This window comes from Poecilia mexicana, unplaced genomic scaffold (assembly GCF_051168715.1).
Source record: "Poecilia mexicana isolate PSO_F unplaced genomic scaffold, ASM5116871v1 scaffold_8, whole genome shotgun sequence".
Classification (NCBI taxonomy): Eukaryota; Metazoa; Chordata; class Actinopteri; order Cyprinodontiformes; family Poeciliidae; genus Poecilia; species Poecilia mexicana.
Window position 1 is genome coordinate 22,578,067 of NW_028263377.1, and position 25,767 is coordinate 22,603,833.

Here is a 25,767-nt window from a genome sequence, read left to right on the forward strand (position 1 = left end):
GCAGTCTGTACTGGAAAGTAAATATTAGATATTTACTTTATTTGATCTTGTTGTGTGTTTCAGCATATCAGCTTTCAACATTATAGTCAGTGGGCGGGGCTAACGCTGCTACACAGAAGGTGATTGGTCTGCAAGTAAAGTCCGTTTAAAGTTTCACGGTGGACTAGTAAATTATAGCCTATATACTATTTTAATACGTACTGATATTGATTTGTACTTGTTAGACTTCTAAGTATTTAAATTGTAATATTCTTAATTGTATTTGTTGAACTTTCTAAAAAAAAAGTATCCTTTATATAATTGACTGAAAAAATATTTTTGTTTTAGATTGAGGCACTTTTAGCTCCAGAGAAGTTCCCTTTAGCTGCTTCCTGAAATTAGTCGAGCGTCCCTGCTCTCTTTTATCCGGGTTCCTGTTTGTTGGCGCAACATAAAGAGAAGCAGGAGGAGGAGAGGACGTCCCATCCGAGCTGTGCGCCTACGCTCGGTTTGGGAATCGCGTTACGCCCAGGCATGGAGATCGCCGTCTGGGGGAGGGACTTTTTCACATGTGCAAAGAGGAATAAATGTCTCTCTCAGGTGGCTCCTCCAGAGCTCGGGGACGGTCTGGGACAGCTTTAAGACACCTGCGTCCTCAAACCTTAAAGTTAAGGGCGCGCGTAAAATACCCGGGTAGCCAAAAGCTGAAGTCGCGTAAACTTTACAGTTTCGTCAAGTTTTATTAATGTCAGGCAGCGGCAGCAAGTCAGCGACCACCGGTCCTAGGGATCAGAAGGGGACCGCGGCTGAGAGGACCAGGGACCCCATTAGGAGGCTCGGTAAGAAAATCTGAAATCTCAGTGTTGTCATAAAACGGAAGTGCGCCTCGGCTGGCACTGGTTTAACGTAAACATTGTGTTGACTATGCGAACTGATTTTGCGTACCGACTGAAACAGAATCTCTTCTACTAAATTATGACGTTTTATTTAAAATAAAACCCGTGTTTACCTCCTGACCTCTGGTTTAAATATCAATAATCTGGATCTGCGCCTTTTTTCCCCCGCTTGTATTCACATGAATTCACCTGCAGTCCTACAGCTACATGGTTGTTCTGCTTTAAGGAAAACAGCGCAGCAGCTTCTCTGTGTCAGAGTTTGCTGCTGATCACCAGATAATCTCTGGTCACTGACGCATCTAATATATCTGCTTGCGGTGAAGGATGTGAATCAGACTTTTCTACATTCTCATCACAGTCCCTCTTGCTAACAGCTACACCTTATCCCGAAATAGATTCCTGCTGAGCAGCCGAAAGGTGACTGGAAAGGTGGACCAGACTTTAGGCTCACTGTACCTTTTGACCTATTATCCTGGCTGAACCACCCTGAAGTTCCTTGGATTCATTAGCAACTTAGAATATCAGTAAAATGTAAATTTATTTTACAATTCAAAATGTAAAGCTAATATATTCTTTTATATTCTCATTACTCGCATGTATTCCAGTTCCTTATTTTTGTTCCTTTTTATGAATGCGTAAATTCCATTTCTAGGAAATTGAACATCACCTAAGATAAATGAACATGGATATTTTTTAAATTGAGAAATCTTATGGCTTACACACTGGGAACACTCCTGACTTGACATTTTGTCCAGCAGACTGTTGATGAAACTGGCCACAAGGAGGGTGAGTCACACAAAGGTTGTTGAAGAGGTTGGCTGTTTGTGGCGTGCCATTTCAAAGCATATGAATGGAAAGTGTAGTGGAAGGAAGAAATGGGACGCACAGCAACAGTGATATTCTTGAGAGAATTGAGAATCAGAACCCTTTTAAGAGTTTGAGAAAGATTTATAAGCCATGGACTCTGGCTCAAGCAGTGTTTCGATTACAAATGTGCGCTATTTTCTAATTGCACTGTTTCCATTAAGTAAGAAACACAATTAAAATAAGTTTGTTCACATTATGAGTCGTTAAAAACATGTCACATCAACCACTTCCCGTTGGCATCTTTGTGGTTTCCTCCATTAGTAACATCTGGTTGTTGATCATGTGACTCGGTAAATTACCCTTCGAAAATATAAATCCTCAGAATGGAAATTACCAAGCTCATTTGAATTTATCATACTTGATTAGTTGCTTGTTCCAAAAGACTTTGTTATCCAGAGTTATCTTAGAAATTGTCATGAAACAGCCACTTAGAGGAGAGACAGCAGGCGCAAATCGTGACACCGCACCTCGTACTGGCACTTCCGGTGGCAGGTCTGACACCTGCCACAAGTGCCACTGCGTTCGGCTGACTTCGGCTGACCTCGGCACCTCTTACTGGCACTTCCGCTGACACCTGCCACAAGTGCCACTGCCTTCGGGACTAGCTGCCAGAGTTGCCACTGCGTTCGGCTGACTTCGGCTGACCTCGGCACCTCGTACTGGCACTTCCGGTGGCAGGTCTGACACCTGCCACAAGTGCCACTGCGTTCGGGATTAGCTGCCAGTGCTGCCGCTGCGTTCGGCTGACTTCGGCTGACCTCGGCACCTCTTACTGGCACTTCCGCTGACACCTGCCACAAGTGCCACTGCTTTCGGGACTAGCTGCCAGAGTTGCCACTGTGTTCGGGTGACTTCGGCTGACTTCGGCTGACCTCGGCACCTCTTACTGGCACTTCCTCTGACACCTGCCATTAGTGTCACTGTTTTCGGGTCTAGCTGTCAGTGTTGCCACTGCGTTCGGCTGACTTCGGCTGACTTCGGCACCTTCCAAGGGTTGCCACGACCTCATACTGGCACCTCCCACGCCTCACGGACCCCTCTCGCCTATTTTTGCTCACGAGATTTAGGGCGGCCATCTTATAGCGTTCGACCGCTCCACTCAGCGTTATATGTTTAACAGGCACAATGACGTATTTGAACATTTAATCTTTCATAACACGCTGTTTTGTTACTGGAAACCTTATACATGCAGCCATATTTATAAACAGTTGTATTTTTAAAGTATTTTTAATTGTATTATACATACTTCAGCATATTTAAATATGCTTAGTGGGGAAAACAATAGAATAGAAATATAATATTCTTTGGTGACAGCTTCTGTGTCAGAATTAATATGAATGAATTTATAATTAATGAAAATAATGGTGGATCTGGCACAAAGTATTGCATTTCTTGTTAAGTATTCTGTTCCCTTAAAAAAAGCAAATATGCCCTGGTCTATTTTTTATACAGTCTCAAATTTCAGTTTCCAATAAACAGCCTCAGTGAAAACATGTTGACAGTTGCCATAAGCTGTCACTTGTGCCACGGGCTTCTGGGTAAGGTGCCACTTGTGCCACCTTACCACTGGGTAAGGTGACACAAGTAAGGTGGCCATGGGTGCCACAGGCTGCTAACCTCATTCTCTATCTGTTTCAGACAGAATGTAGCATATGAATAACTTTAGATCAAACAAATAGAAATAAAATATATCTTAATTACAACATAATTCTCATACATATTTAAATATACAGCCGGTGTTCAGACTTAAACAGAGAAAGACAACTCCTGCGCTTTCAGATGGGACCTCTTCTGCAACAGGTGATAATAGCTACCAGTAGGTACCTACCACTACAACTGACACTCGGTTGCCATGGTATGTCAGTGCTGACAAGCTCCTGTCAGTTCCGGATTATAATTATTTTCATACAATGACCTTAATATAATGCTATTGATTATTAAACCGGGTAAGTTCACTAATATTGACTTATTAGTTAACATTTCTGACAGTGGCAACATGAGATATTGACAATTCCAGAGTGACATTATGTTCAGCCTGGTTCCATGACAGTGCACAGGATGTCATAAGTTATAGTGGCTGCCTGGTCTATTATCTAATAGACCAGGCAGCCACTATAACTTTCAGTGTTTTTTGTTAAGATAATGCATTTTTTAAAAAAAGAAACATGTTATCATAATTTTCCAAAAATGCCAGTTAATCATTTTTAAATAGTTATTACTTGTTTTTATTTATTACATTTAATCCCCGCTATTTTTCATTATTTGTCAAGTTTATTACAGATTTGTGTGGCATAAATGAAGGTTGCTTCTCTGTGTTTTTTTCTGGTTCGGTTCATTGTCTTCAAAGTTTTCTTATTCAAAGATGAGAGAATGACTAAAATCTGAGCTAAAAAATGCATTTCAACAGCATTTTCAAGGCAGCAGGAGGATTTTCACTTTCAAGTTAAAACAACTTCAATTTTTTTACACCAATATTGAATATTGATAAGTCAAAACACAAATTATTTACACCTCAAAAAATTTGACAATGTGTGAATCTTAAGCAGCATTAAGAACAAGAATGTTACATATTTTTGGAAATAAAAATTACTTTAGTTTATACTTAAGATGCAAATGATTTTTTCAAAGAAAATTGTGCTGTTTACATATTATTTTATTTGGCAGATATGTTTCAACATTTTTTCAAGTTTATGTCACAAAGTATATGCATAGTAATTGATTTGTCAATATTTATTAGCCATTGTATGTAAATACTTTAAACAGCAATTTGAAGTCTACTGTAAAATTCATGTTTAGTCAACGTGTGAATTTACTACATCAGGATCAAATAACTTATTATTCCTCCATGAGAAATTATGATCATTAAGCTTAAATTTATTTTTCAAACTTTATTAATTTCTACAATATACGTTATACAGAGTCTGATTATTATTACTATTATCCAGTTGCAACATTTGGCTTCCTGTTGCACTATGTCAGCCACTGTTCTGCGATATAAACATGGGCAAGGGTTGAATGTCATTTTGATTAAGTAAAAAGTCCTATTAACTATCAGTGATGTGTGATTAACCAGATGTGTCTTTGAACATAGTGACAGGTTCCACTGTAATAGTGACACTTTATAGTATATTCAATTGGCCATCTTGATTGAATTAAACTCAGTCAAAAATATTCAAAGTGTTAAATGGATAAATATACAATTACCATTGAATTTTTTTTTATAAACACGCATTATAAGTAACACGTTTTCAAAAAACTGTCATTGCCATCCCCCAAAACATCGGAAACAGTTGTGACAGCTCTGAAACATCCTGGACATCTAACAGCAGCTCTAGTGGAGGCGAGACTCAGCTGTTACAAAGGTGCCGAAACCAATGGCATCCCTGATACCTTCTGTGTATTTGATTAATTCAAAGACGGAAGGAGTCGGCTGGATTATTCAGATGAACTTTAGTGAATAAATAGGATGAACGAATCATACATGATATAATAAACGTGTAGAAATTCAGCTAACATAAGTATTTATGCGAAAAAAAAATTATTAAATTCTGTCTTCTTCGTCTGTGTTTAAGTTCTTCTTCTACTAGTAATAAAGCATCATGGGATATGTAGTCCATTTGCCTAAGTCAGTAGCAACACTGAGAGCTAGACCCGAAAACAGTGGCACTAATGGCAGGTGTCACCGGAAGTGCCAGTAAGAGGTGCCGAGGTCAGCCGAAGTCAGCCGAACGCAGTGGCAACTCTGGCAGCTAGTCCCGAAAGCAGTGGCACTTGTGGCAGGTGTCACCGGAAGTGCCAGTAAGAGGTGCCGAGGTCAGCCGAAGTCAGCCGAACGCAGTGGCAACTCTGGCAGCTAGTCCCGAAAGCAGTGGCACTTGTGGCAGGTGTCAGCGGAAGTGCCAGTAAGAGGTGCCGAGGTCAGCCGAAGTCAGCCGAACGCAGTGGCACTTGTGGCAGGTGTCAGACCTGCCACCGGAAGTGCCAGTACGAGGTGCGGTGTCACGATTTGCGCTCGGCCCTGCTGACTTAGAGCCAGGAGGCAGGTTTAATCACCCTCTGTGTGCTGCTGCTCACCTCTCCTGCCCCCCTTGCTCTGTCATTTCTGCTAATTCTAGTAAGCATGGCCACAAATGATGGTGGACAAACAGTTTTCCTGTAAGGGCAAGTTGTTTCTCTGCCATCAGCACGTTCAACTACGCTAAGACCCTCCTCCTGGCTCTGATTGGTTGGTTTTGGTCGGGAGCTGTGCGTTTCTTCAGAGGGCTTATGGAGGAGGAGATCAAACTTTTCACAGATTATCTATCTCATATTATAATGTAAGAACAAAGTGACAGTTTTAACAAATATATAAAAAACACCTGTTTTACATAAGTTTCAGTTTTGAAGCCATTTACTATATATTACAAAAGCGACAGGAATAAACCGGCATGAGTTGTTTTCCAGTTGTAGATCTAAATGAATGTATTAGTAGTATTTTAAAATTCTTTGATCCAGCTAAAGTTCTGCTGCAATAAAACCATTTGTTAAATCCAGCAATTAAAGCTTCTGACTTGAGACTCTGACTCTTCCCCGACACTCACTGAAGCATGACTGATGTCTCAGCCATGCAACTGTATCCCTCCGCTGAAAAATCTAATATGCAACTGCCAACGCTATATTTGAATCTCCTGCTAATATAATTTCTACTGAAGGAGGTGAGATCACCCGCCTCCTTCCCAGCCACCACATGTCCCTCTAAATCAGTCCAGGGGCCTTCAGTCCACTCCTGTTATTTATTTTTAATTCCTTTTCTCATCAGAACTAATGTCACCAAAAAAGCTTTGTCATCCTCTGATGAGCTGAGGTCAAAGGTCTTCTGGAAGTGTCACAAGACCGCTCCAACTTTCCTCTGCAATGCAGGAAGAAAACAAAGTCTTGCCAAGTATTTTTGATCTGGTTTCTAGTGCAAGTGCACTTGAAATAAGACAAAGCTAGTGTATTGTCATATTGTCAGCAAGAAATAGGAGCTTGTTTTAAATAAATAATTCCTTAATATTGATGAAAACGTAGTAGTTGCACTTGCAGATTATTTTACTTATAACTAGTACATTTTCATTGATATTAAGGACTTATTGATTTTAGACAAGCTCCTATATCTTGCTGAAAAGTTGCTTTTAAGCTACTTTTGTTTTACTTCAACTGTAATAAGATATTTTCTCTATGCTCGGTCAAAAGTGCTTAGTAAGATTTTGTGCAGATCGAGTAGTTCAGAATGATCACACGCAGACAAATATGTTTCTGGAAATCTGGGGATTCATTTTCAGAGTCTCAAGTGAAAAACAATGTCTGGACCTTAAACTTGGGTCCAAATTTAACCCAGGTTTGATTTGTGAATAGTTAAACGTTGAGGTATGCTTGTTATAAACAAACAGATGATAACAGGGTTTTTGGGTTTTATATCTCTTCATAAATACATATTTTTGACAATCAAAACGTTAACTAGGACTTGATTTCAATACAGAAAGAACATGTCAGTCAAGCTTGATGACAGTAAAAATCTTCTGTTTTGGGGAATCTAATCTTGATTTCCACAAGAGTTTTTACTATATCTTAGTGAAAGTCATTCTTAATGAGTCACTTATTCATTTGTAGATAAATTATCAATTCCAAGCTGCACAGCTCCAGATGCTGCAATGCTTAACAATTCTTCTGATAAAACTTTTTTTTTTTTTTGTTGAAGCTCATAAATATAATTGTGAGTCACAAAGTAGAGTTTACTGTTTTATAAAGGTGGCACCACTACAGCTTTCTGATTGTTGACATGTGTGCTCTACGGAAGACGACCAGGGCCTCTGAAAAAAACCCAAACTGAATTCTGACTTTAATTTCAGAATTAACGTCAAAATTCTGAGAAAAAGTCAGAATTTTGACTTTTTTTCTCAGAATTCTGGGATTAAAGTCAGAATTTTGACTTTTTTTCTCAGAATTCTAAGATTAAAGTCAGAATTTTGACTTTTTTTCTCAGAATTCTGAGATTAAAGTCAGAAATTTGTTTTTCCGTGGCCCTAATCCTTTCTTTATAATTTTAAGCAATCGGTATCACTTCTGTAAACAACATGTTGGATTGTTTTCTACACATCTTGCCGGAAAGCAATGCTAATGCCTTCATAACATTTTAGAGCGCTTTATGACAGAAACCACAGACTTAATCGACACAAGAATGCTATAAATTTCTCCATGCCAAGTTCAACCTGTGCTATAATCCATTTCTGAACGTATTTTATTTATTTACAAGCACATAAATAAGCTCTGGTTTCTTAAAGCAAACAAAGCAGAACGATTAACTCAAAATTGCTCGTTTTCATCCAACTGCAGGGATTTCTTGATCAGTTGTCCAGCAAACATTGGCTGCTTCCATCTGATCCTTATAAGACAAAACTGAGAAACCTTTAACTGGGACAGCAGCTGCTGCAGAAGCCCCTAAACTGTTTGTGCCATATGTAGTGCAGAATCTGTGCTAGCTGGCTCTCGTGACAGTTGTTATGCTGAGAGAAACATGAACCCTTTTTCACAAGGAGCGGCTGGGAAGCAATCATGGGAGAGAACTTTTGCAGATGTCATCTCACCAGTTAATATACAGTTTGTTTTGTTTTTTAAAGACTTCTGAATCGCCACATAGTCTTGCGATTTTTTTTTAAACGGGGTTTAAAAACGGGGTTTAGTTTTTCAGAATCAGAACCATGATGTTACTTACAGTTAAAAATATATAAAGATTCCCATTAACTGCAGCTGTGTATTTTTGGCAGGTCATTATGAGTTAGAAGCACTGTATAAAAAGCCTACATACAATACACCTCCACAAGTATCATCACCGCTGGAAAAAGGTCTTAAAAGAAATGGTTGTTATGGAGACGTGGCGACTCCAAGATGCCACATATTGCTGCAGTTTTCCTTCAGTTACACTTTATTTATAAACATCCCTCATCATTTCTCTCTCTATATGAAGCCAGATGAACGTGGATCGTTTTGTTTTGCACATTTCAGTTGTTTGTTTTTTTTTGTAGCTGCTGCTGTCTGACTGTCGATGCGGACAGATTTAGGAGGATTTAATGTTGTGTTTCAGCCATTTCCTGACTTTTAAAGATCAGAGCGGATCTGCTAATAGAAACTCAGCTGTTGTCGGGTTGAGACATGAGATGCAGTTAGACTTGTACTGAAGAAGAATGAATGCTGAAACTGAAACAAAAGGTGTTGCAACACTATGCAAACAGGTTATTCCACCTGTTTTTATTTGTTTTTACGCTGTATTACGTCGTTGGTGGCAGAAGTTTGAAATGACTGTGTAATAATTTGATGCTTTTTGGCAGCTTGGTGTAGTCGCTGGCCTGATTGTGGGAATGCATCACATGGTAGTAACAGCTTAGAAAAACAGGCTTGTTATGGATGGAGCTCTGGTAGGGGGGTTTCTTTGTCTCCGCGCTCGATGGGGTGAATAGTGTGCAGGGAGGGGACGCTCTGTGTGCTTTAGCTTGCAGGGCCCCAACCCTGTTATCCTCCTGGCACTGACAGCATGAAGGCTGGGATTTAAAAGCAGAGGAGAAAGGAGCCATGCAGCTTGTGAGTGTGGTAGCCTAGAAGGAACAAAACCCAGAAGAAAAAATTTGTGTGGAAGTTGTTTGGACTGAGAAAGTTCTGTCTCTGTCCAACCCTGGAGAATCACTGAGGCATGGATCCATTAAAGAGACAAATCACATTTTTTAAGCAGGGTTCTGTGCAGCAGTTATGTGTAGTTAACATCTTACCTTTGAGTAACCAAGACTAAAGCATGTCCTCAATTTTTTATGATTAACAATTATGATAACAGGGTTCGGGCCATTAAAAAAAACAAACATGCAAATATAGTAAAAAATGTTCTGTTTGCATAGTCAAGGAATAAAATGAACTAAAATATTCTGACAGCCTGGTCCACAAATTGACCTTTTCAGGCTTCGTAATCGGGGTTCAGTGAGAAATTAGTGAAAGGTTAATGACTTCAGGAAAATGAATAACATTTGAGTTGCTCCCAAATTTTATTTAATTTAATTAAAAATTGCTTTAAGACTCATTAATGTGGTAAAAGTCTTGGAAGGTCCTGTAGAATCCATAAAACCATCCCCACAACTATCTACACTTATAAAGGCCAACATTATAATGAGGCCAAAGTACAGGACAAGATGGGCCTGGCAGGAACTAATTCAGCTCAAAAGTACTTTATTTATCCCACAGGAAAGTTAGACGGCATAATTCATCCAAGTAGAAGGAGATGATTAAGATGTGAGCAGAAAGGATTTCTGGTAGCAGTCAGTTTTGCAACACATCTGAAGAGGCCTCTGACTGAAGACTGTTGCTGTATGACCGTCTCTTGACAGCAACACGTCCTGGGAAGACCTGCTAATCCACCGCATTTGCTTTTGCTGCAAATGAGGTGGCTATATTAGCTACAGTTCAGATGAAAAGAAAAAAAAAACATTTTCTGGAGTATCTTTATAATAAAAAAATATCCGATACTCTGATCAGTGAAAACATTTGTGCAAAATATCCTTCTGTTAGCAACAAAATGTGGTAGTTTGCTGAAAAAAAGAAGAGTTGTGGCATGATTACGCTAACCAGCTTGGATGTTACTGTAACCAAGTTTGGATTTGGTGGGCAAAAATAAATATGAACTTTTCCTTTAAGTTTTTTCTGAAAATACCTTATGTGGAAGCAACTAGTTAATAAAACTCCAAAGTGAAAAGCGGCAACAACTACCATCAAGATGTTGTGATAGCTGGAAGTAAATCTTTTTCAGCTTTGTGGGAATTTGTCCACACGTCTCTGCAGAAGGTCAAACCGCTGCCTCTCAAATTGATTTAAGTCTGGCATTGACATGGTCGCTGTAGAAGTGAACATTTATTGTACTGGAGATCATCGTTATGTTTATTTTTATTCTATTTATTTATTTTGTCTTCAGCAGTGGTTCTCAGTATGTGTGGGACTTTCCCGATTTGGTTTTATTCAGAGGTTCATGTTCAGTAAATAGAGCGCACCTGTTGTGTGTAATTTAATCTCAGCTTTTCTGTGAATGCCTCAAAGGTTTGTTAGAGAAAATGAGAGACCAAAAAAAAAAAAAAACACAGCGGACAGGTCGAGGACGAAGAATGGATTTTATTTCTAAAACTGTTCACAACATCACAGTGCTGAATAAAAGCAATCTGGAGGCATAACAGATAAAATCTCACCTGTAAAACGGTAATAAAAGCATTAAAGCACAGAGGATCTAAAGGTTAAAATGTCTCTTAAAAAGCAAGGTTTATATTCCCCTTTCCAGTGGCTTTGGGCTGTTTGTAAAGCAGGATGTTCCTCAGGCGTGGAGCAGAAAACACAGACCCCCAGGATGCAGGTCAGAGTCCTGGGGGGAGGAGACCATGGATGTTTGAACAGGGGATTGAATGTGCTGCGGCGTGGAGCGCGCTCTGACAAACACGGATAAGACAGAGTTTAAAGAAAAGCCGGGCTCTTAGTGATATTCACAAGTAGTCATGTGAGGCATCAAATCCTTTGCAGCTGTAATGTTGCAGCTCTGTAAAACATTTGAAGATGGAAAATGCAATTCAAGTCCACAAGAAAATTGTTTTATTTTTAACTCAGAAATGAAAGTTTGTGAAGCTGAACAAGAGACAAGTTGTGTGAGCATTGTTTGAGTTTTGAACTTATTGGTGCAATTTAAAACAAATACTTATTTCACAATGAGCAAGAAAAAACACCTAGTTAAAATTACTTCTTATTTTACTTTAGAATAATTTAACTTTTTGTTCCCAATTGCATGAATTAAATTTCTGATCTGATAATGAATTTTATTAAACATGACAATAAATTCTGCTCATGGTGTGAACAGGTTAAGCTGGATTAAAATAAATATTTCCCTTAATAAAACACAAAGTCAGATCGATGTAACGCACTTCCATCAGGATGCAAAAACAAGCCGCTAAGCATTCTGGGAAATAGTTCCCACTCCTGTCTTTTTCCTCTTTTTTTTTTAGCAAATGTTGGTGAAAAATGTATATTTCATGTATTTTTAACTGTTGTTTTGGAAACTATGAGTTAGTGAATGATAAAAGAAATCAAAATTTGTTCTTTTCATCTCACCTGGCACTTGCTGTTGTCACACAAACAGGTGCTTTATGGAGCTCACAGCTCTGTAATAATGTACAGTAATTAGCTGGAGTTTCCTGGTTTTGTATTAAACAGGTTTTGCACCTGGATGTCTGGAATGTTGCCTATTTACATTCTTTCCTTCGTCTATTTAAAGACACAACTCATCTAGAAAGCTGCAGAAGGCTTGAAGAAGTGCGTTGAAGCAATTCACTGTCAAAAATTGTCAATAATAAAACTAAAGCTTGTATATTGGAGTTTGTATTCAACTTCAGATCCACTGCATTGACCTAGACCCGGAAACTTGTGTGTATCTTTGAACCTTTGGAATGATGTTTGGGAAACATTTGTATAAATTCTTGTTTTGACCTCAGTCTGACTTTTGGAAACTTTGGACCAGACTTGCAACTAAGTTTTAATAGATTCACACATTATCAATAGAAATGTGTATCAAAATAAGGGAAATGCTTTATGGAAATTTACTTTCATGAAGCATGACGTTCACCTTTCAGACTCGTTCCCCAGTAAACACAGATCTGCAGGCTCCACACAGGGTTTGTGTATAAAACACGAGCTGAGGTTTGCAGTGTAAGCAGGAAAACGGTGATTATAGTTTCATGCTGAAGTATCTGTTGAATCAGAGTAAATAGAGCAAATGTTCTGCTTACAGAAATTATTTATTTTTACATGTTTGACTGCCATTCCTCATTTTTCTACTGTCTGCAGGGATTTTGGACAATGAGGACATCCGTGTGATGATGCAGGGCTGCAGCATGGTAAAAGTTCGCTCTCTGAGGTGGCAGAAGAACCGCAGCCTGCAGCTGCTGGAGGACGGACTCACCGTGTGGTGCGAGACCAAAAGCTCCCGCAAAGGCAAATCCCAGCAGACATGTGAGTCTCACCGGAAGCGACAATCAAGTTAGAAATTGGATAAATGACCTAACAGGAAGTGGAGGAGAATGGACTCTTAAGATTTAGCATGTCCAGGACCAATTATAGTCCCTGTGAATGAGAAGAAAGGAAACTGAAACATTATCAAAACAACCATGAGTAGTTGTGTTTTTATTACAAATGTGCGCAAATCTTTGTCTATATCCTGCTAATGTAAATATAGACATTATTTCTGTCTCTAAAGGTAGAGACAGATGTAAACAGTTAAATGAGATATGAGAACCTTTCTTCGAAATTTGCGTGTTTGCATTAAGGAAATTTATTTTCATAATTTCAATTTTTGTCATTTTATGGTTATTGGAAATACAGCTGCTGCCTCATGCAGCACTCTTCAAATATTAACTTGCAAGGCTTCAGTAAAATCAAAACAGGTGATTTACACTTGTGCCTTTTTCCAGCATGGAAGAAAAGGGTTAAATAATTCAAGAATGAGGTGAAAGATTTTCAACACAGCAGAAACTGAAACACAACTGGAAATCTGTGCAGAAACTTCATCTGTCGGTCAAATCTCAGCCACTCATCTGTGTTTTCAGCTCACAGACTCAAGACTAAAACACAACCTGTTTTAGTGTGTTCTTAGTATTCTCCTTCCTAGAACATGAATTCATACACAAATGTAATTGCTTAGTCATTTTCCTTTTGAAGAAATTTGGTAAATAAGCTGACAGAGTGAGTTGTGTTGTGGCGTGCGGAGAGTTTGACCTGGAATTAAATGTAGGATTGCAGAGTAGTGACACGTTAAAACTCGTGCAGGTGAATCACAGTTTTTCTCTGAATAAACTGAAGTCATGATTCTCTGAACTCCCTCTACAGCAGGCGCACCAGTTTAGTTGCTTTATGTTAAAAACAAACATCGACTGTCGATCTGTAGAAGGACAATATCACCTGAACAGAAACTGAGTGCGTTAAAAATATGTTGTAGTGCTGAAACTGTGAAGAATATTTGTTATTTATTGTTTATTTGATGGGGACACTCACAAGAAACACAGATAATCTGGAGCACCTAGAAGGGCCGTTAACAATTATTTTAAATGAAAATGTAAGATTATTTTCACAATAAAATGATCAAAAAGAGAATGAAAGAAATTAAAAACGTATAAGACAAGTGAAACATACATACTCAAAGCATACAAAAATGAAATGTTAGAAAAACATTACAATTTCTTATTGTTTTTCCATATGTCACTTTTCTAATTTATGAAAACCTGGTAATCCTCGGTAAATACATTTGTTTTTACATTGTTTTATATAGAAATCACATGCTTTTTATTTGATTTGCCGCATCACATCTTGATTTTCAACCTCCTTAGTGAATATAAAAATTGACATATTTAATTTCTTTGAGTCTAAGCTACTTAAATGCTATTTTTCTTTTATTTTCACAAGTACCACAAACTTTACAATAAAGAATCTACGTAATTTAAACTTCCTGTTTGTCCAACTGTAGTAAATTTGGACATAATGCTTATTTATTTCAGTCCAGATGCATTGTCTTAATCATTTATTGTCACCATTGTGTCATGAGCAAAATATGAATGGAGCGCTTTATATGACTTTATAAATCTGAATTGTTTGCTAATCTCTGACCTGGTTAATGAGTAAAACACGTTTTCCTAAAGGCCTGTACAACAAATGTATGTATACTGTGTGGCTGGTGTGTGAGCATTACACACATTGAACTTGTATCTAACTTTTTTTTTTTACACTTGATGCACCCAAAGTACCATATTTTCCATTTCATGAAGATTTACTTCCCTGCTGACGTAAATGGAAACAATATATCTCATATTTTTTATTGCCTGACCTTTGTGTCTTTTGCTGCTGCTGTGTTTATGTGGATGCTGAACCTCTGAGAGGCCTGCAGGGCGGAGAAGAAGTGGGCAGACTCGGGTTGAACGCGTGGCGAAGGCCTTCTTGATTGTGTTGAAGCTAAAAATAGAAACATTCAGATTGGTACACTCCCTCCAGCGATGACAACAACGCTACATGAGAACAGACTAACCACTTCAGCTGATTGACGCTGATAATGACTCCCTTTGGCGACTGATAAAGATCAAATCTGGCTTTGCTTTGCTTCTGGATTGTTTTTGTACTTTTCATTTTTGACTGATACCTGCAGGTATGGACTGTTGTGTCTAACGATCCAGCTTCCAGGCCACTTCCTGAATGTTCTCCTGCTGGTCTCCAAACACAAAAACATGCAGGTCACTTCTGCCACGTATCTGGGATAACCACAAGAACAGAATGTGGAGGAATTTCGAAGAGGTGGAGAGAGAGAGAGTGAGGGGCTTTGTGGCTGTTTGTGAAAGAATGAGGCGATTGTGAGCGCAGACTCTGCTTGTTGCACAACAGACTGTTGGCTTCTGGGTGCAGAAACGCAGCAGCCTCTGAACTAAATGACATGTTTGTGTTTACCTGAGCAAAACTCACTTGTGTGGACTGGTGTGTCTCTGCCAGTTTAAAATCCCCCCTCGACCCTCCATCCTTCTGTGCAGCATAGCTCAAATTGCTTTCATTTTTCATTTCTCAGTAGGATACAGACCTAGACTTTGACTAGGCCGTTCTAAAACACAAATAAGCTTTGATTGAAACCATTCAAAGCAGTTCTGGCTCTATTTTTTTTAGCAGAGTTGCAACTAAAAATTATTTTTGTAACTGATTATTCTGACAATTAATCGATTAATCAAATCAAATAATCGCCATATTTAGCAGATTTTTTTATTTAACCACTCAAGCCTTTTTTATACAAATTAGGCATGCTTTAAAAGATGAAAATAAGCTAATTAATTCTGTTTTTAAAAAAGAAAACAAATATTTTATTGCCTGAAATTGAAAAGCTCCGCTCTTTCTGCTTGACTTGACATCAGTGCAGTGTAGGACTAATCTGTTGATTATACAAAAGACATTTAGTCAACAGTGAATGTGAGGAAATCATTTTATGCCTTCAGTTCAAAACGTTTTACACACTATTAATATGTGTGTTTGCTGCTCTGCTGTATTAAAATTAACTTTTTGTGTTCAGAGGGCTACACCTTTTCTGGAGCTACCTTCTCGAAGTAGCTGAATTTTTAAGCTTTGAACATGACAAAAGCTTTAAAATGACATTTGCAGATTAAGATCAGTGTTTGAAGAGTCCACCAGGTACTAATTTACCTACTTCCATCCATCAGTGTGTTGTCGGATTGCTAGCGGCTCTTAAAGGTCTCAAAGATGACCGACTAATGAACCGGCCCCTTCCTCTCCTCACTGAAATCTCATTAAGAGCTTGTGGACTCTTCTTAAACGTGAGATTTACACCTCTTAGAAAATCCCCTGCTGCTTCAGCAAAAGTTAATTGTGATCAAGAAACTAATAGAGTCCAGCGATGAAAGGCTTTGTAGTGGTTACAAGTTTTGCTGGACGTTGTATTGTCCCAGAAGTTATTGTGATAAACGATAGCATTGTTGTTTTGAGACCATTTTCAAGTAATATGCTGGTAATGGTGAAATAATGCAAGAATACTTTCAGTTTAAATGAACATTTAACACTGGAACTGGAAGACATTTTACATATCCAAGATAAGCAAAACAGAAACAATGAATAAAATGAATCATGAAATCTGACCTTCAAAAAAAAGGATAATTGAGAAAAAGGAACAAACCTGAAGACTTTCATTACCCAGTTTTTGGTTGGAAGAGAGAGAGAAAAGAGAAAAACTATAAATAATGAAAATAATTTATAGTTGATTAATTGATTTATTGTGACAAGCCTGGAGATAAAAGGCTGTCGTTCAGTTTTTAAATAAAAACCAGCTCAAAATGGCTACCGAGGAATTTAGCAGGATATCCTGTTGGTTTAACAGTTGCATAGTGGTTTCAGTGGTCTCAATTTGTCACATTTAAAGCACAAACACTACAAACCAAAGGCTTAGACCAGAGGGTGCTTACTTATACTTATCTACCAACCCTGCTTTTTATCCAGTACATAGTTTATTTACTTTGGATCAACATTATTAACTTTCTCTTCTTTTGCTCTTTCTTTTGGTTTGTATTTCCTTTTAATTCCTTGTTGCTTTTGTTCCTTGTTGCTGAAAATGTGCGATATAAATAAAATTACCTTTACCTTAGCATTTGACTTAGATTTCACAACCTGCACCTTTACAATCTGTTTGCTTTACTGGGATTTACAACCCGACCTTTAGCTGCTCCATGTGTGCTGTTGCAATCCTCTGCTTTACACATGAGAACGAGCCAAAAACTCTGCCTATGCTTCCCCTCCAGTTACAGTGATGGAGGTGGACTGCGTGCGCGAAGGCTGCCAGTCGGACGCCCTGCGGCGGCTGTCCGAGACGGTGCCGGAGGACCAGTGCTTCACGGTGATCTTCAAGGGATCCAGGAAGAGCCTGGACCTGAAGTGCCCCACCGCTGAGGAGGCCCAGTGCTGGGTGCGAGGCCTCCGCTTCCTGAAGGACCGCGTCACCAGCATGACCCAGAAGGAAAAGCTGGACCAATATCCTGCCAGAATACATGTGCAAAAGTAAACCCATTGTAACCAAAGCGATGTTGCTATGGTAACTAGCTGTGGTGTCACATGCACTGAGTACAGCTGAGGTGAGAAGTAATGATTATGTTTCAAGCGCCCCTTCTAAATATAGTCCAACTATTGATGTTAATTACAATCATCCAGGTTAGACTGAGTCTCGGTATCAGATGATATGATACTGCGGTTATTTAAAAAAGCCTGTAAATAACCTTGTCTTTAATTTCAGTAACAGTCTCACTGAAATCCAATCTTTAATTGAGGGCAGTTATTTTGTGGAGAAAACACAAACATTACCCCTCAGGAGCTTTTAAATACAAATATGCACCTGATCCAGTGCGTCTTAATCTTAAAATGGCTGCCTCCTCAAGTTCTGCTAAGCTAAAACTGCACAAAATACGGTTCTGGAAAAAACTACAAGCCCACTGCACTGAGCCCCACTGAAAACCTCCTGGTTATTCCACCAAATATTGATTTCTGAACTCTTCCTGAGTAAAAAAAACATTAGCATCGTTGTTTATAAATGAATACAAACTTGTTTTCTTAGCATTATTTGCATCTTTTTTGTTATTTTGAAAATTTCAAATTTTCTGAAAATAAAATGTTTGCTTGGAACTTCAGAAACATGTCAGTATACTGACATGTTTCTGAAGTTCCAAGCTACTATAGTTTAATACAATACTATAGTTCAATAAAAGAACAATGTTCATTTTACTCAAACATAAACCTACAAAAAGTAAAATCAGAGAAACTGTTAATCTTAACTGGTCTCTTAAGTTTTTCCAGAGCTGTACTTTGATATATCTATATATATTTTGCATCAAAGATAAAAACACCTTTGTCTCACTGTTCAAATTCACTAAATGAAAGCTGTTATTCACACTACACAGTTTTTGCAGACAACAGGCTTATACCTATAAAAGTACTAAAATTATGCTTCTGTGGTTTTAGCATAATAGAAACAAATTAGGATCCAATATAACCTGCTTTGAGATTATTATTTTAAATTATATCTCCTGCTGATGGTCTTATTTTACTATTAAAAACTTTTAGCTTAGTTTCTAAAGTTAGAATTTCGTTGTGCTTTTCAATGCCGTACAGACTTTGTGTCAGCGTCTTTTGGTTCCCTTAACTCTCTACAATTGGATTCGTGGCTACCTGAAGCATGCAGATGAAAACCAGGACGGTAAGATGACCTACGACGAGGTCAAACGGCTGCTGCAGATGATCAACATCGACCTGAACGAGCAACACACGCGCTGTTTGTTCAAGGTGAGAGACGTGATCTGTGTTTTCTCTGTTTGGTCTCAAACTCTGAGAGCTCACCTGTCTGATTAGCATGTTTTCATTTTCCTTTGGTGACGTGAATTTCAGTCTGTGTTCAATTTCTAGTCAAGCTTGTCAGTCAAAGTCAAGTCAAGTTTGTTTGTGCAGCAAATTTCAACAACAAGGCAGTTCAAAGTGCTTTTAACAATAAAAACTTCATGTAGTCGCCAATTTACGGAGCAGCAATAAACATTAAATTTTGTCAAATACCATTATCATAGTCATCAACCACATACACATTAAATATATTGATCATTGTTCCAGTTAGCATGAATCAAAAGCAGCTATAAGCAGGTGGATTTTAGTTGTGTTTTGGCCGTTTTGCAGTTTTATTGAAGTTTGTTCCAGATTTGTAGAGCATAAAACCTGAATGCTGCTTCTTCGTGTTTGGTTCTGGGGATGCAGAGAAAACTTAACCTACATGACCAGAATGATCTGGAAAGTTGATACAACACCAGCAGGTCTTTAGCGTATTTTGATTCTGAGCCATCCAGTGATTTATAAACTCACTCAAGTATTTTAAAGTTAGTTTTTTGAGCTACAGGGAGCCAATGTAAGAACTTTAGAACTGGGGTGATGTGCTTTATTTTCCTGATTTTAATAAGCAGCATTCTGAATCTGATCGATTTCTTTTTTTTAGGCAGACCTGTGAAGTAATCAATGTGACTAAAGACGAACATATGACTGAGTGTCTCTACGGCTTGTTAGAAGTTTAGTCTTTTAATCCTGGAAATGTTCTTGAAATGATAGAAGGCCGATTTTGTAACTGTCTTTATGTGACTCTGAAGGTGAAGATTTTGGACCTAATCACTGGTTTCTAGCAGAAATAGTTTACTGGCTCTAGATCATTCCTCTTTAGGTCCAAAGATAATACCTTCAGGCAGTGAAGTTATTGCTGTTGCATAAGAAGAGTTTATTTTATGGTAGACCTTCATGGCAAAAAGGCAGAGTCAGCTAAGCTCCCCTTTGCGAGTTTATCTGCTCTTTGAGTTGTTTGTTCTTTATTTAAGTGGAATTACCTCCTGCTGTGTCAGCACTTTGTTGCAGCAATCTTTCGTTTTCATGGTCTCTTGTCACACAGACTAGATTTTGAAACACTTTCATAACAAAAACCATATTGTCTCTGGTGTATTTTCTTTGCTGGGTGCCCCAGCGCTGTGACAAATCCCACGACGGCCGCCTGGATCACAACGAGATCGAAGAGTTCTGCAAGGAGCTCATGCGGCGACCCGAGCTGGAGAAAGTGTTCAGACACTACTCCAGCAACGGCTCTGTGCTCTCCATCCTGGAGCTGCGCGACTTCCTGGGAGACCAGCGAGAGGACGCCTCGCTGAGTCACGCTCAAAATCTCATTCTCACCTACGAGTTCAACGACTTGGGTAGGCCTCTAAAACCAGCTCAGTCCAGATCCTGATAATTTTGAAGTAAAAGTTTAAATGATGTTTAAATCTATGGATGTGTTACGTCCTTAAATAAATGACAACTTATTTTGTTGTCATTTATTTAATTGACAACAAAATATTAAGAAATATTTTTGTTTCTTAATTAATTTTTAATTAAGAAACTCAGTTAAGTATCCCTCTGGACTGGACTTTATTCTGTTTTTATATATATTCTCATATTTTATTTTTGTGTGAGTCCATTTGCTGCTGTTGCAAAGGAATTTCCTAATTGTGGGACTACAAAGGATATTTCTATTTAGCTAAAGCCCAAGAACACATTGCAACAATCATACAAACATGACAATCACCATTTACTGCAGCTCAGAAGAAGATGGTGATGACGCAGAACGGTTTCACCATGTACATGCTGTCTATGGAAAATGACGTCTTTAACCCCAACCACGCCCAGATCTACCAGGATATGACCCGCCCACTGACCCACTACTTCATCTCCTCGTCCCACAACACCTACCTCACCAAGGACCAGGTCACCAGCGCCAGCAGCACCGAGTCTTACATCCGGTGTGTTGACATGAAATAAAACCTAACTGAGGAGTTTAGGTTGATAGTTTGTGGTGTAACACGCCGTCTTTCTCTCCTTCAGGGCTCTGAATCAGGGATGCCGATGTGTGGAGCTGGACTGCTGGGATGGAGATAAAGGTGAGCCTGCCATTTACCACGGCCACACCTTTACCTCTAAGGTTCCCTTTAAGGAGGTCATTGAAGCCATCAACCAGTACGCCTTTAAGGTATGACTCAACGCCTATACCTGTTCTTCCTTACTGTTAGTAAACATCCTTCCTGTCATTGCCTATGACATTTACTGTAATCATCAATTTATTTCAATACAAAAAAATACTTCCAGGATCCCAAAGGGAAAGTAAATGTTGTTGTGACTAGTATTGCTAAGGAGATGTTGTGTGTTTGATTACAATTAATCACAACAATTAAAGGGAACAAATTATTCAAAATTCACATTTTGCACCTTTTTATTATTCTAGTTGGGTCTCCACTGTTTCTAAAAACAGCCATAAACCATAAACTTATTTTTTTGTTTCAAAAACTTCCAGAATGTAACTGCCTCTCGCCTAGCAACCACAGTGAGGCCCAGCCTGTTACCTAGCAACCCCAGCAAAGCCCAGCAGGTCACCTAGCAACCCAAGCTGAGCTCCAAGGCATTTGGTCAGCTAGTTGTACATGTGTTTTGTTACTTGCCATCCAGAAACCAGCAGCTTATTTAGATTTAAAATGACAAAAGGCCCTAAAATAATTTGTTCTGAAAGGAGCTCAAAATAGGCAGAACTTAATAGACTAAAATCTTATCTAAGAATGATTTTGTTCAAAAAATAAAAAATGAAATGAACATGTTTTGTATAACCCATAGACCAATCCTAACCTGTTCAAGCAAGTATAATAGGTCACCTTTAACTTTGTAAGCTTGAAATGTAAATATGCTCATTTTCAAAGAGATATTTCAGGAAATGCTTTATTGTTTCAAACCTAACAGGTTTTCACGTGACAGCTTAAAAGAAGTCATTTGGTTTCAAACGTTTTAAAACCAGCACATCTGTGGTCGCACATATTTTCACTCTCTGCACTGTTGACCGCAGAACAAGACCGTCTAACATTGCCCCTCACCTAGCAACCACAGTGGAGGGTTGCTAGGTGAAGTTTAACACTTCTTAACCTAAGAAGTGCCCTATTTTAATGCCTAAATGTTTCTGTTTTGTCCCTGTAGGCGTCCCCGTACCCTCTGATCCTGTCCTTGGAGAACCACTGTTCAGTGGAGCAGCAGGCTGTCATGGCCAAACACCTTCGCACCATTCTGGGCAAGAAACTGCTCACCAAGCCTTTCAGTGACCTGCCGCTCAATGATCTGCCTTCCCCTGAAGTACACACACACACACACACACAGATGGGCTTTCACTTATAGTCTCGCAGGCTGCCTGGTTTTCTAATGAAATCATTTTTGCTATTTGCTTTTCCTCCAGGAGCTCAGGGGGCGTATCCTTGTGAAGGGGAAGAGACACACTCCTCACCTTGGTCAGCTGGGAAAGAACGGGAGCTTCACTAGCTTCTCCTCGAGCTCTGAGGACGATCAAGGAAGCATAAACAAGAACACACCCAAGAGTGACTCTGCAAAGGTCAGTTCGGATTGCTCCGACTTTTCACCATTCAAAGCAAATGTTTAACCTAATGGACCAGTTTACCTTTCCATTTTCAGGTCTGTTCCAAGCTTAGCCCCGAGCTGTCGGAGCTGGTGGTCTACTGTAAGAGTGTCTCCTTCCGTGGGTTTGAAAGTGCATCCAAGCTACAAGCAGATGAAATGTCGTCTTTTTCTGAAAACGAGGCGCTCAAGCTCATCAAAGACTCCGGTATAAGCAGAGGAAATGGCACAAAGGATTTCTGGTTTCAAGCATTTTGTGCAGCTTGGGCAGCTGAATGTGCAATCATCCTCTTGTGCTTCACTGTGTGGTCCTTTCTGTCTTTTCACGTTTAGGGACGCTTTTTGTGCGACACAACGTCAGGCAGCTGAGCCGGATCTACCCCTCGGGCCAGCGCCTCCAATCATCCAACTTTGATCCTCAGGAAATGTGGAACTGCGGCTGCCACATGGGTGTGTGATCGATACTAGAAGCAGGGGTGCTAATGAGATCAGCAGTTTTTGACTTTATGAAAATACTCTTTTATTTTTGCTCATTTCTGATTGATTGTTTTACTTCCGTCAGTGGCTCTTAACTTCCAGACGCCTGGGGAGCAGATGGATCTCAACCAGGGACGCTTCCTCCCCAATGGTCGCTGTGGATATATACTGAAGCCCAGCTTCATGTGCAGCCCGACATCCAACTTTAACCCCGAGAACACGGGCGGAGGCCCCGGCCACACCCCCACCCAGCTGACCATAAAAGTGAGCCGTGGACGCTATTAAAGCCACTAAAAGCAGAACTTTTTCTTATTTTTCATTCATTCCCTGTTTAATTTTCTATATTGCTTTGTTTGTTTTCTTAGATTATATCTGCTCAACAACTACCCAAAATAAACACAGAGAAAGCCACCTCCATTGTGGACCCACAGGTGGTGGTAGAAATCCATGGAGTGGCCATAGATAGGGCGAAGAATAAAACGCCCCGCATTGACAACAACGGTAATTAATTCTCCAAATATCCTGTTACTGGTATCAGGATTGACTTATTTATATAGCGCTCAACGACAACCAACCAAGACAACCAAAGCCCTTCAATGCAAAAACACAAAATCTTACCAAATTTTTTTTTTACTAGTTTCTTGTCAAATACATTAGTACACTTGAAATAAGATAAAACTTTTCAGAAATATATAAGAGCTTGTTTTTAAGTCAGTAATTTCTCTGCTGAATAAAATAAAATAAAAACACACATAAATGTCTATTTTATTTAGCATAAAAGTATTTTGACCTCAATAACTTTCAAGACTCCTGAGAAAATATTCTGCAAACCGACAAGACAAAGAAACTATGTGGAAGGTTTGCATCCTGCCACATCTGGCAAGCGTCATACCAGTTGTCAAACATGACGGCGGTAGTGTGATGCTGTGGGGCTGCTTTGCTACTTACAAACTAGAAATTCTGCTCTCTATCAGAAAACCTTCAAATAGAAAGTCTGGCCATCAGCTTTTGAAATCGGAATACTTTTGGCTATGCAACAAGGTAATAAGCCGAAACACTCTTGCAAGTCCACCTCTGAATGACAAAAACAAAATAAAGATTTTGCACTTGTCTAGTTAAGTGTGATATTAAATCTAATTGGGACACATTTGTGGCTTAAAAATTTTTCAGTGTAGTGACAATTAAACACTTCTACAAAGAACATTGAATCAAAATTTATCCACAGTGGAGAAAGAGACTTCTGGACTTCTGGCAGATTTTACCGCTAAGGGTGACGCAACGTGTTATAGGCAGTTTCCTGCATAAAGGCCTTTTAAGAGTTTTTGCCTCAATTAAAGAATCACAATTTGAAAACTGCTTTTGTGTTTTCTATGTCTGACCATTTAGGTGTGATAAAGCAGCAAAATAGAATACTTTGGAGAATACTTTGTCGTTGCAGTTTCTGTGTTTTTCTTATCCATTGGAATGACTTGAAAGGTACACAGAAGGATGCATTTACAGCTCTCTTGCGCCCTCTATAGGTTTCAACCCAAGATGGGACTGCACTCTGAGCTTCCAGCTGCAAGTCCCTGAGTTGGCTCTAGTGCGATTTGTTGTGGAAGATCATGACCATGCAGCCAAAAATGACTTTGTGGGGCAGTTCACGTTGCCCTTCACAAGCCTCCGTACAGGTATTTGTCTTATCTCAGTAGTGTCACATTTTTTTGTTTGTTTGTTTTATAACATGTTTGAAACACTTTTTCCACTCAGGATATCGACATGTTCACCTACTGAAGGCAGACGGCTCCAGCTTGTCCCCAGCCTCACTCTTCATCCATGTAAAAGTGAGCAATCTAGGAGTTCCTGTCAAGAGTGTGGCGGAGCGAATGGCCATGGCGAAAGGAAAAAAGTGAAATGTGCCTGAACCAGATGAAAAGATACATTTTTAGATATGAAAAGCGCTTCAGAGGAAGAAGCATTTTAATCCAAGGGGACTGCTGCTGTTACAAGCCCCTCTTGTCAACAAGACCTCAAGTGGCCCATTTCTGCTCTTCTGCTGCAAAATACCGGAAAGAAAAGCTGAAGAGGCAAGACGGCTCTCAGATGCACTGTGAAAACAAGAAGAGTGAGGCTCATAAAGCACCCTTAACAGACCTTAATGTTTTAACGCCAACTCTTCGACGTCTGCATAGATGAAATTTGTTTTTACTGACTTTTGTAATGTAGGTTTGACAAAAGGTTTTAGCATTTTATTATGTTCTACTTTCAAAGGATGAGATGAGATTAACAGAAACAGAGCACTTTATCATCGGATGCTATTTTGCTACAAAAAAGAAGCTAGCCATACAACTATGCATTTTTTTTTTATTGAAACACTGCTAATTAAGATGTACTAACCTTTTAAGTAATTGTATTTTTCACGATGTCTTAGAGTTTGTGCTATCAGTCTTACTTAAAAAAATAATTTTAGTATGTAGATAATATTTATCTGAACTTAATTTGTAGCCATGGTGTATTAGCCTGAGTGTCATTTCAAACTTATTGAAAAAAAAGTGTTAACTAAACCAGTGTTGAATGTGCATGAAGAGTTCATATATCCACTTAAGTGATAAACTTAATGAATTGATTTTTGCTTGTTTTTATTCTTATTTAAGGCTAGCAACAACAACTATTTGCACCTTGTGATAACAAGGTTTTTTGTATATTTTAACATGTATGACGAGTGAAGGCATATTGCAGTGTTTTAGGGATTTATTCTTTATAAAGCACTGATAACATCATTGTCTGAGACTTGTCTTATTAACTTTTTGTTTGCTTCTTTTTTTTTTTAAATGCCTGTGGATATTTCAATAACTTAACACTTGTATCAGCTCACCTTTGACCTGAATGTCATTGTAATTTAGGACTTTTGTTCATTTATTTTAGATCACTCTTTTCCAGGGTAAATGACCGTACAACACAACTGAAATCATCTTTTTAATAGCCAACGGAGCACCATCTTGAGCCTGTGTGAAAA

General features: G+C 38.9%; 1 protein-coding gene across 1 annotated transcript; it reads left to right on the forward strand.

Moving 5' to 3' along the window:
- Nucleotides 1-455: 455 nt before the first annotated feature.
- Nucleotides 456-25,531, forward strand: plcd3a (phospholipase C, delta 3a). The gene is made up of 15 exons (XM_088007708.1): nt 456-818; nt 12,618-12,782; nt 17,102-17,329; nt 18,502-18,632; nt 19,840-20,065; nt 20,449-20,650; nt 20,733-20,877; nt 21,867-22,019; nt 22,120-22,272; nt 22,353-22,503; nt 22,629-22,745; nt 22,858-23,036; nt 23,138-23,273; nt 24,293-24,442; nt 24,522-25,531. The coding sequence occupies exons 1-15, from the start codon at nt 725-727 to the stop codon at nt 24,662-24,664; spliced, it is 2,373 nt and encodes a 790-aa protein (XP_087863834.1). The 5' UTR covers nt 456-724; the 3' UTR covers nt 24,665-25,531.
- Nucleotides 25,532-25,767: the final 236 nt, after the last annotated feature.

Coding starts and splice junctions, on each gene's coding strand:
- plcd3a (XM_088007708.1), top strand. CDS start 725: ATGTCAGGCAGCGGCAGCAAGTCAGCGACCACCGGTCCTAGGGATCAG. Junction 18,633..19,839: donor ACACGCGCTGTTTGTTCAAG/GTGAGAGACGTG, acceptor TGGGTGCCCCAG/CGCTGTGACAAATCCCACGA. Junction 20,066..20,448: donor CTACGAGTTCAACGACTTGG/GTAGGCCTCTAA, acceptor CATTTACTGCAG/CTCAGAAGAAGATGGTGATG.